Genomic DNA, 12,235 nt, shown 5'->3' with positions numbered 1-12,235 from the left:
ACCCCCATTCTTCCACCAACCCTGTCACTCTCCACCCCTCAAGTTCAGGTTCAAGGAGGTTTCAGTGTGGTGGGGCTGACACGCGCATTACCACCCCGTCCGTCTTTCACCTTAATTCCACACTTTACCTCCTCCTAACCTCCTAACCTGTGTCTTTTCCCAATGTATCATTTTATTTTAGTACAAGAGATCATATAAGTTTTCGAATTAAAAAAATATATAAATGGTTTAGTCCGTAATTTTCTCTAGTGCATTTTCTTTTAGTTCTTCTTTCTTCATTCCTTTTTCTTTCTGCAGCTCTTTAGTTCTTTCCTTTAAAACATTCATATTTTTACCTTCCACCAATCTTTATCTTTTTCCACTGTATAAATAATTTGAGTACAATGAGCCACTTAGGTTTTCAAAGATTTCCTCTAGAATTTCAAATATTTATGAGAAACTCATCTCTATTATAATGTTTTTTTTACTTTCTTGGTACGTGACAGTCGCATGGATTGGAAATATCATAAATCTACCTCCGTTTCCCCTTGATTGACTTCGTGAGCGTCTCCGTTTTCTCTGGGACGGGGGGGGGGGGAGAAGGTGAGGAGGGAGAGGGGGCGTGTTGCAGGGAATAGATGACAGCATTATCTTGCCCCGTCACAGCTGAAGAAGGAGGAAGCAATACTGTCCCGAGTCTGTTTGAGTTAGCGTGTGTGGAGGAGGAGGAGGAGGAAAGGAGGAAAGGGCGGCAAAGTAATGTTATGTTTGGTCTGGTTTGGTTTGGTGTGTTGTATTATTGGCAGTCGCGAAACGGTTTGGTATTTTGTTTCCAGACTGGTGAAGAATTTTGAGTCCTTTGTATGTGTTTGTGTGTGTGTCCGTGTGTTTTTATATCGGAATCTCTCTGTAGTTATTTATTTGGTTTGGTTTTCAGATTGGTGAGGAATTTGAGTTTTTAATTTGTGTGTTTGTCTTTGTGTGTGTCCGTAAGTCTTTCTGTGTCTACTTCTATCTATCTATCTGTCTATTTATCTATCTATATGTCTAGCTGTCACTCTCTCCCACTTTATTTATTTATTCCGCGTCATCGGCAAGCCCTATTTTTTATCCTCCCTTTCCTTGATCTCCCTTCCATCAAACTCTCAATTAACTGCCAAGCCCTGTCCGAGGTGATAGAGGGAACCATATGCTGAAGAGAGGAGGAGAGGAAGGAAAAGGAGAAAGAGACTGAAGAGGAGGAGGGGAAGAGGAGGAGGAGGAGAAAAATAAGAAAAGAAAAAAAATCACAACCAACCACACCATACAACAACCATATGTGAAAGAGAAGAAGAGAAGAAGGAATAGGAGAAGGAGACCGAGGAGGGGAAGGAGGAGAAAGAGGAAAAGGAAAAGGATAAAAATAAGAAAGGAAAAAATCACAACCACCACACCATACAACAACCATATGTGAAAGAGAAAAAGGAATAGGAGAAGGAGACTAAGGAGGAGGAGAAGGAGGAGAAAGCGGAAAAGGAGGAGGGAAAAAAATGAAAGGAAAAAATCACATCCATCACACCATACAACAACAATACGAAAGAAGAGAGGAAGAGAATGAAGTAAGAGAAGGAGAATGATGACGGTGAGGAGGAAGAGGAAGAGGAGGAGAAGAAGCAGGAGGAAGAGAATAATTAGAAAGGAAAGCTTTTTGTCATATGAAAGAGAAGAAAGCCTGATGAAATTTTAATGAGAAAAATAGTAATAGATCTGAGAGAGAGAGAGAGCGGAAGAAAGAGAATGCTGGTTGTATTTAATTAGTGAGCTCATGTGTGTATTTATGGTGTGTGTGTGTGTGTGTGTGTGTGTGTGTGTGTGTGTGTGTGTGTGTTGTAATTGTCTGTGAGATTGTTTCAGTATTCATCTTTCTGTCTGTATATTTTTCTGTTTGTCTGTTTGTTTGCTGGTTTATCCGAGTGCATATTTTCCTCTGTTCATGCTAATGCGTCCCTCCGGCGTTGACGTGCTGTGCCGTGCTGACGCCCCGCCGCTGTGCCGCCACTCCTGTACAGCGTCCTGTCCGGTGGTGGTGGCGGTGTTAAAGGACGCTCTGGAACGCTGTTGTTCGTTGGTTATCTGGTTTGTTTTCGGTTTGCTTTTTGTTTGTGATTTTCAGGTTTACTTTGGGTTTGTGTTTCTTCCCGTTTTGTGTTCCTTCCTGTTTTTTCCTGTCTTGATTTTTTTCCTTAGTGATGTTCGGTGTTAGTGTTATTTTTGCAGTCTTTAGAAATATTGACGCTTAGTTTGTAGCGTTTGTGCCATTTTTTCCTTTTTCATTTTCTTACAGTACTTCAGTTTTGTTACTTGCTCGGTACACGTATTCTCTTTTAATGATCTTTTTTTTTCATGGTTCTTGCTTTTGTAGTTTTATTAATTTTCTTTTTTCTTAAATCAGGTTGATACTGTTTTTTCTTTTTTTTTCTTTGAGCATTCTAGATTTTTGTTCCAGTATTCAGTCATTTTTTTATACTTTCATTTTCACGTTTTTCTTTTTTTTTCACCAGATTTCGAAGTGATTGTTTTCTTTTTAATTCCCTCTATTTTTTTTAATATAATTTTCATTCCAATATTGAAAGTACTCTCCTCGCTTTCTTTTTTTTATTTTTTCTTTCTTTTCTTTTTATTTATTTTTCTTTCTATCTCTTTATCTCTTTCTGTCTATCTATTCACATTTCTCTTTTGCTCCAGCTCGCTTTCTCTCGCTCTCTTTTCACTTGCTCTTTGGTAGTACTTTTATATATTTTCTCCGACACGTGAATCCCGCCCTGTTCCCGTAGCTCAAATATTCCTGCAGGTATTCCAGGACTCCACTTTTGCTGTTGGATCCCTGTTGGGGTTCTGGGACTCCTGCAGGATATCTCGAACGTCTCTTTTTATTATATACCTCTTTTTCTTTCCTTCTCTCCTCTCCGATCTTCTCTTTTCATCGTTTTCTCTTTTTCTTCCTAGTCGTTTTCTTTCCTCCTCTCGTTTTAATCGTTTTTTTCTTTCCTCTTTTCGTTTTTAGTCTGAATTTCACCTTATTTTCATGACCTCGTTTTCCTTCTTTCCTCTTCTCTTTGATCTCTTTTTCATCATTTTCTCTTTCTCTTCGTCATTTTTTTTGCTTTTCATTTCATGTTTTTCTCCGGTTTTCTTCCATCCCATGTTTGCTTTTCTTGCTGCTTTCTTTTTCTCCATTCTGCTCCATTTTTTGCCTTCTATAAGTTTTCCTTTTCTCTTCTCATTCGTTTTTTTCAGATTTCTTTCCACCGTCTTCTGGCTTTCCTTTTTGTTTGTTTGTAATTTTCAATTATTTTTTCACTTATTTTTTTCTGTTTTTATTGTCTTTTTCTTTCTCTCCATTTTTACTCAGTTTCCTTCTCGTTTTTTTCCTTAAATAAATAATATCTCTTTTTACTCCATTTCTCCTCAGTGATCTTCTTTCCATTTTCTCTTCTTTCGCACTTTCCCTTTCGGTCTTTGCATGTTTCACTCTCTTCCTTCTCTCCCTCCCTCTCTCCCAATATTTAACTCAACCCTTTCCTACCTCTCACTTATCCTCCTTTTCTTCCTTCCCTTCCTTTCTTCTTTCCTCCCTTCCTACCTTCCCTCCTTCCCTATTTTTTTCTTCTCTTTACCTTTCTTTTCTTAATTGATATGCATTTAATAGTTACCTCATCTGTATCTATGTTCAACTATCTATATCTATCTGTCTATCTCATTACAGGCTTGCTTTTCCCTTGTCACATTTTTCCTTCAATAATTTTTCCTCCCGTTTCCTCCACACATGTTCCTATCATCCCTCGCTGATTTCCTCCATCCCTCTACAATATAACTATTTATTTTTCTCCTCTCCCTCCCTCATCTTCTTTTCCTCCTCCTCCTTCTCCTCCTTTCCTTTCCTCTTCTCCTCTTTACTTTAGATTCTTCCCCTATCTCCCTTCCTCTTATCCTTCATTTCCCTCCAACTTTAATTCATATGATGTTCCACTCCCTCGCTCCCTCTCCTTGCTACTCCTTCCTTCTCTCCTTTCACTTCCCCTCTTAAGATATTCCCCATCTCTTTTCCTTTCTCTATTCTTTCATCACCTTTAATAGAACCTTTCCTTCCTTCCCTCTTCCTTCCTTTCCCTCCTTTTCTCCCTCATCTCTCTCCACTTTAGATATCCTCCCTTTCTCTTCCTTCCTCTCTTCCTCCCTTTCCCTCCAATTCTCCCTCCAACAGGACCCTCCCTCTGTATCCTCTCCCTCTTCCTTACTCCCTGTTCCTCCTTCGTTTGTTTCTCCCTTCTCTGCCTTCTCCTCCACACCCAACATAAACACTCCCTCTCGTCCTGTCTCCCCCCCCTCCCCCTTTAGATAATCCTCCCATTCATCACGCAGGTAATCTCCCATTTCTTAAGACTAATGTTGCTACTACTTACGCCAGGTGAGCTGCCCTTGTCCCCAACCCCCCTTGTCCCATCCTTACCTGCATGTCCCCTTCCCTTTCCCTTCCCTTCCCTTCCCTTCCCTTCCCTTCCCTTCCTTTCCCTCACATTTCCCTGTTTTCCCTTCCCCTTCCCTTCCCTTCCCTTCTTTTACTTCCCTTCCCTTCCCTTCCCATCTTTTCCGTCCGCTTCCCTTTCCTTTCATTCCCTTCCTTTCCCTTCCCTTTCTTTCCTTTCCCTTTCTTTCCCTTCCCCTTTCCCTTCCCTTCCACTTTCTATCCTTACCTGCCCCATACTTCCCCATACTGACCTGTTAGTGCCACCCTTCTTCCCGTCTCCCGCCCTCTTCTCTCTCTTTGTGCACATCTATTTTTTTCAACTTGGAAGCACAAATTACTTTTTTACATTATACGCTTTTTATCCACATTTTTTCACCTGAACGGCCTCGGTTACCTGAGGACTACAAGGAAGACAACTTCGTACTCTAATTACTTTTTCCTCACGCCCAAGGTCAACATTTTTTTCTAACTTTCGTACCATTTTATTTTTTGTCCGTAGCGTTCCGTGTTTTTTTTTTCTCCTCCTTGCAACGCTGAAGGGCGGTGTTTTACTCGTGTGTGACTCGTGCTTGCTGTGTTTGGTTTGTCTTAACTTGTTCCCTTAAAAGTCTACGGGAGTGTATTATTTTTAGACTTCATCTGTATATGCAGTGAACCCTACACTATGGACCGGACACTTGCCCCAGTCCTCTCATTAGCCGCGAATTTTGGAAAATCATCCGCTTTGGTGCGAATCGCCATAACTCCCTTATTTCTGGGACTACATAAATGTTTTTGGTATCAATCGACGGCAAAATGAAAGGGCTATATTTTTAATAAGCGACCGGGCTCAAGAACCGACTCGAAACGGTAAAACAATTCGAATAATTTCGCACAACTATTTTTGAGTTCCCAACCTTGAAACCCACTCTTTTTTGAGAATTAAAAAAAAAAAAAATACTTATTTAACAAATAATTTAGCCCTACCAATTTGCTTTCCAATATGATGCATAGCATTTCCTTAGTCCCAGTAGTTTCGTAGCTATAGCTACGTACCGATTTTGATTTTTGACGAACTCGGGCACTTTGCCGTTTTGTCTAGTGTGGCATTACTGTTGCCTGCCTCTAGATGTACTTTGGCATGTAGCCCTCTATATATTTTTTTGAGCTCGAGTTTATTTGATATGAGCTCGATTTTTGTTTGTCGTCGAGCCGTCACAAAAAAACCTAGCCTTTTTCGCCTTTCGGCCTTTTGCCGCGATTTGGACACGTCCTAGTTTTTTGCTTATAACTTTTTTTTTTCATATAGTGCTTTCCAATAGTTTTTCTTATTATTAATCTGTATTAATAGAGCTTTCATTTGCCACCAAGCACGCCTTTCTAGCTTCAGTAGTTTTTGCTCGAGCTTGACCAGAAGTCGCGACGAAAATTCTCCGAATCTGACTCATTTCACGCGAAGCGACGAAAAACCTTCCTGACGCCAAATCGTATATGAACACCTCAATATAAATACTATCTCGTATTAAAATCATTTTAATTTATATATATAGATATATATATATATATATATATATATATATATATATATATATATATATATATATATATATATATATATATATATATATATATATATATATATATATATATATATATATATATATATATATATATATATATATATATATATATATATATATATATATATATATATATATATATATATATATATATATATATATATATATATATATATATATATATATATATATATACCCTTCGAGTCGTTTTTTGAGCACGGAAGCTTATTAAAAATATATAGCCCTTTCAATTTTCCGTCGATTGATACCAAAAACATTTATGTAGCCCCATAAATAAGGGAGTTGTGGCGATTCTCACCAAAGCGGTTGATTTTCCAAAATTCGCGACTTAATGGCAAGGGCGCCGCAAAATCAAAAGAAACCGCCGTCCATTACTTGAGAGTATATGTTGCGGCCAGGACGAGTTTGTGTACGTTCTCTTTTTTGTGTGTGTGTGATTGGGAGGGTGGGTAGGGGGGATAGGATAATGGTAGAAGGGCGTTGCTGTGTGTTGGAAGGTAGGAGGCAAGTGTTTTGGGATGCAGAGAGTCTGTATGTGTGTGTATGTGTGGCGTGAGTGTGGGGTGTTTCTTTGTGTATGTGTGTGTTTATTCTACTGTGTTTTTGTGTGCTTGCATACTTGTTTATTAGTGCATGTTTACCTTTTATCTTGTATGCTTGTGTTTGTTTTCTGCGTGCGTATTTGATTGTCTAGTGTTACTTTAGTGTGTTCGTCTCAGTCTGCTTATCTGTTGTTTTTCCCAGCGTGGAGTCAAACCTTCCAATGCTTAATAGTGGATATTTTTTTTTACAACTTGTCATATTATTACAAAAGTACAAGTTTTTGTAAATGTGTGTCATCGAGTTAACTTTGAGAATTCAGAAAGTTCTACACCAAAAAATCTTAACGGCATTATTATTATTTGCTTTTTTTTACAGAAAGAAGGTGGGGCGTGTGTCTTCAAGTCGCCGCGTCATGTACGTAAGTGTTGAAGTGTGTGTGTGTGTGTGTGTGTGTGTGTGTGTGTGTGTGTGTGGGTGTGTGTAATTAAAAGGTTCATGAACATAACAGCATCGGCCAACATATCACGAGGAATACTTGGAAACTTAACTAAACAAACCGTAAGGAAAACGAAACTTTTAGCAACATTTCACTTCCGTTTCAACCGCTAGACGCCACCCGCCCACCACCTCCACTGCTTCCTCCTTTTTCTCCACCTTCACACCATCATCCAGCCACCTCCTCTGTCTCTTCCTCCACCTCCCTCCACTGCAACCTCCCACCCAGCCACCACATCCATTTCTCCCTCCACCACATCCCTTCCATATAGCTACCACATCCATCTCTTCCTGCACCTCCTCTACCACCTCCATTTCTTTCTCCACCTTATTTTCCTTTACCATACCAACTACTTCTTTGCCACCTCCTGCAGCCCATTATATCCCTTCCACCTAACAACCACTTCCATCTCTTCCTCCACCTCTTCATCCGCCATTCTTTCGCTATACAGTCACCCAGCGGAGAGACGGGTGGCGGTGTAATAGATGCGTGAATAGGGAAATGACATAGGTGTGTTTGAAGCGGGTGACGGGAGAATGGGTGGGATGGAAGTGATTGGGAGGTGGATGATTGGTTAGTGGGGGAGGTGGGTGCGATTAGTGAGGAGGCATGGATGGGTGAGAGGGGGTGAGAAAAGGAGTTAATGGGTGTAAAAAGGCTGGATGGGGGATAGCGGGAGATCAGGGGCCGAGGGAGGGGGTCAGTAACTGTGGAAGCTGTTCGTTTTCATAAAGTTGTTCATAGATAACGAGTGGGTGCAATTACTTTGCGTGTGTGTGTGTGTGTGTGTGTGTGTGTGTGTGTGTGAGAGAGAGAGCATTCAATAGACAATATTTTGCCTTCTGTTTACCGAGAAAGAAAACTGAAATAAAAGAAAGAAAACGGGATAAGGAGGTAGGAGATGCGTTTCTGAGGGGGTGACTTGGTCTCCGCGGCACACTTTACAGATGTTAGGTGAATAGTGCATTAGTGGTGTGGATGCTGAAAGGAAGATGATGATGGCAGTCGAAGGGATGTTCACTGAAGAACGTGGTCGTGGTTTTGATAGTGAGAATGAAAACTTTATTCCCTAACTCAAACATTGGAATAGGCCATTTTACTCCCATTACTACACCAACAACGTTTCCTAGTATCATTTTCTTACCAGTAACACCTTTCGCTAACTCTATTCTTTCCCAAACTTAAATGTTGGGCTTCTCATTTTCTTCATCGCCACACTCCATCTCATTACTTTTTTTTACTAAGCTTAAGCGTTGTAATAAGATTTTTTCTCCACTACCACAGACTCGCCTTCAACCAGCTTAATATGCGTAATCCCTCTTGCTTGAACGTTCCCACAAGTATCATTTTCTCACCGCCAAAGTCACACGCACGACTAACTTGATTCCCTTCCCCTGACGAACGGTGGAATAGGTTAGTTTTTTCTCCTCCTCCTCCTCCTCCTCTCCCTACATTACATTCCCTAAATCGACAACACACACCGGCTGAATCGCCTCACCACACAAAGCATCATCAGACCAATCATCTTACACTTCCTCTTACTAGATGGGAAGGTAATCGGTTTAATGTTCCTCTTCTTTGCCTCTAAGCACTCAGCCCGTCTCTCCTTCCCTTTTTCCTTCCCTTCTTCCTTCTTCTTCCTCCCTTATATGAGCACTAATGTTATCATCTCGCTCCCTTCCTGTTTTTCGTTCTTCCTATCTTTTTTCCTTCTTCCTTTCTTCCTCCATTCCCTCCCAGCTTAATTTTTGCCCTCATTAATTTGCCTCTATTCCTTGTTCACGTGTGCTTTGTTGCTTTGTTTTTCTTCATTCCTTCCTTCGTTTGATTGTTCGTTCATTCGTTTGTTTCTTCCTCTGTTTTTTCTTCTTCCTTTTCCCTGTCCATTCCTTTACATTTTTAACTCGGTCTTCACTTTTCCCTTTATTTTTTTTTCTTCCTTCCTTTCCTTCAAGTCCCTCGTTGTTTCCCTCTTTCCTTCCTTCCTCTTTCTTCCTGCTTCTTCTAATACTTCCCTTCTCATCCCACCTTCCAACATGTGATCCTCTCTCTCTCTCTCTCTCTCTCTCTCTCTCTCTCTCTCTCTCTCTCTCTCTCTCTCTCTCTCTCTCTCTCTCTCTCTCTCTCTCTCTCTCTCTCTCTCTCTCTCTCTCTCTCTCTCATTTTGTGTTTTACCCTTTTCTTACCTTTTCCCGTATCGTCTTTTCCCTTCAGTTCATCCATGCTTTCCTTTCCCTCTTATTTTTCATTATTTCTTCATTTCCTCCTGTTTTATATTTCCTTCTATTTTTTCCTCCAGTTCTCTTCCTGTCGTCCCTTCTAGCTTTCTTTCTCTTCTTTTCCGTATTATTCTACCATTTCCTTCGCCTTCTGTCTGTCCTTGCTTCCCTTCATTCCCGTCCTTTTCCTCCTTTCACCTTTTGTCCCTCCTTTCCTTCCATGCCATTGGCCATTCCACATCATCATTTCCCTCTATCTCTCATTCAGTTCATTTATACTTTTTTTCAGGCTAATTTCCCCTTAGTCCATTTTTTTTCTTCCCGCTTGTCTTGGCATTCCGTGTGTCTTCTGTTTATACACATTTTGTTTGTTTTCTTTCTTTCCCTTTCTCTTTCTGGTTCTCTGTCTCCATTTGCCTTTGTGTCTTCTCTCCTTTCTCTTCTTTATAAGTCGTTCCGTCCTTTTGCCTCTTTAACAGTTCGTAATTTACCTTCCGGCAGCCTTTATCTCCTTATTTTCTTTATCTTTTCTTTGTCGTCTTCTTTATCGCTTCTTACTTCATTTCTCGTTCCTCCCTGTTTTGTCTTCTTCCCTTTTCTCCTCCCCTCTCTTCCTTTTTCTTCTCTCTCTCTCCTTTAGAGGGGGCTTCGTGGTGCAGTGATTAGCACAGTCACTTTCTACTTTCGTCCTTCCTTTCAATCCATCTCTCCATTCAACTTTTCCTTCCAACACCGCCTTCTTTCATTCCTGGTTTCTTCAGCCGCTCCTTTCATTCACTTCACTCATCTTTCACTTTTTATTATGATGTCCACTAAAAACGTAATTCTACCCTTCATTTTTTCCTTAATTCCTTCCTTCCTTCCCTCCTTCCTTACTTCCTTCCCTTTCTCTCGCTTTGTCCTTTCTTCGGCTCAGTCTAATCCAGACCTATAGATGAAAGGAAGAAAATAAAAGGAAGACCATGGATGGGTTTTAAGGAAAATAGGAAATGAGTTGGTAAGGTAAAAGATAAGAGAAGGACAAGAACAAGAATACGAGGGAATAAAGAAGGGATGAAGAAGGAAGTTGAGTGTGTGTGTGTGTGGGGGTGACAAGGGCGTGGGGAGCCAGGCTGTTTTGCTGCTCCCCCTCGGCGCTGGTCAGGGGCGTGGCCGGGCCTGACAGACAGACGTGAAGCTCTTGGGGGAAAGGTTTTGCCCACTGCTTCTTCGTCTCTAATCGTGACCTCGACTTGCCTTACCTCTGGTCTTCGTGTTCTGTTTCTTTTCGTCTTTTCTCGTCTTTTCCTTCGATTCTTTCGTTTTCAGGTCATGGTTTTCTTTGTTTCTTTTCTACGTTTTGTTTGTTTTCTTGATTTTTTTTTTCTTTTTTTTTCCATTGGTTCTTCTTTTTCGGTTCTTGTTTTTTTTAGTCTTCTTATTTTCAACTTCCTCTCATTTCGTTTTCTTTATCTTTTTTTTTTTTTTCCTGTTTCGTCTGTCTTTCTTCATTTTTTCTCCTTTGCTTTTCTTCTTGAATTCATTTTTATTCATTTTCCTCCTGATCTTACTTCCACCCTTTCCCCTCCTCCTCCTCCTCCTCTTTTATATCCTTATTACTCTTGTTTTCTTCCCTGATTATTCCATGACGTCTTTTACGTTTTTCCAGTCCTCTCTCTATTTTATCTTTTTTGGGGGCCTTTTCTCTCCTCCTCCACATCTCCCATCTCTTAATCCAGCAATAGCCTCCTCCTCCTCCTCCTCCTCCTCCTCCTTCACCCCTTATAACGTGCTCGTGGGTCGTTTCTAATACCCTGATATGTAGGCGATCAGACCCCTTATCTTAACCTCATTAGGTGGTAACGCTGCCCCCTAAGTACTTACAAGTTACACCCTAGTAGCTCCCATTTCCCCCCTCCCCCTCCCCCTTCCCGTTACCCCCATCCGTCTGGTAGGCTCCCGGGAAGGTCCATCAGGTTAAGCCGCCTCCCCACGCTGCCTTCATCTCCACATTTGTTCTCCACACTGTTAGCGGGTTTAGTCTCCTTGCTGGCCTCCACTCATCTCCCGTGCCCTGAATACCTCCACTTCAACAGCGGCCTTGTATCCTCCATCTCACAATCTCCACTACTGATCTATCTCTTGCCTTGCCTTACCTTACCTTACCCTACCTCACCTTACCTTACCTCTCCTTACTTTACCTTACTTTACCTTATCTTACTTTCTTTACCTATCTCCACTGGCCTCCACTTGTTATCTTTCTATTTACCTTTTATTTTTCTTCTCCCAGCATCCTCCACGAATTGCCAGTCATCTCCCTGCCTCCTCCTCCTTTCTTCCTCCTTTCTCCTCCTCTAGGGATATCCACTGCCCACCTTTCTCTTATCTGTCTCCCCTTCACTTCATCCTCTTTTGTTTCTTTTTTCTATATTTTCTTTTCTACTACAAAACTACCTTTCTTTACCTGCCACCACTTTGAACCAGTCTGCATCCTCTTCCTCTTGTTCTTCCTCCTCCTCCTCCAATATCCACCCAAAACACCTCCATCGCTCCTCCATTTCCCTCAGTGTGACGTCAACTTATGCTAATCTCCATGTTCTTCAATCCTACCAATTTCCTCCTCCTCCTCCTCCTCCTCTACTACTACTACTACTGCTACTACTGCTACTACTACTACTACTACTACTACTACGAACATGGCAAATTAATTCCAATATTGAAAAGTGCAAGGTTATGCATATCGGAATCAACAACGATTATATTCATTATCAAATTAACGGAGTGCGACTTTCTGAAGCTAGCAAATAAAAAGATCTTGGAGTAATAAGTTCGAACGATCACCTTACTATAGAATGGATATCAAAATGTTAGAATCGGTGCAGAGGAGGATGACTAAGATGATTCAGGGGTTGAGAAACCCACCATTATTATT

General features: G+C 40.9%; 1 protein-coding gene across 1 annotated transcript in view; it reads right to left on the bottom strand.

The window, feature by feature from the left end:
* The window catches only part of LOC126998630 (kin of IRRE-like protein 1), a 57,005-nt gene extending 49,464 nt beyond the window's left edge, over positions 1-7,541 (bottom strand). Inside the window, exon 1 of the mRNA XM_050860607.1 lies at positions 7,509-7,541. Coding sequence (XP_050716564.1) covers positions 7,509-7,541 — 33 coding nt within the window. The remainder of the gene's footprint in view (positions 1-7,508) is intronic.
* Between the last annotated feature and the right edge of the window lie 4,694 nt (positions 7,542-12,235).

This window comes from Eriocheir sinensis, chromosome 1 (genome assembly GCF_024679095.1).
Source record: "Eriocheir sinensis breed Jianghai 21 chromosome 1, ASM2467909v1, whole genome shotgun sequence".
NCBI classification, from domain to species: Eukaryota; Metazoa; Arthropoda; class Malacostraca; order Decapoda; family Varunidae; genus Eriocheir; species Eriocheir sinensis.
The sequence above is the reverse complement of the archived record's forward strand: the minus strand, read 5'-3'. Positions and strand labels throughout refer to the sequence as shown.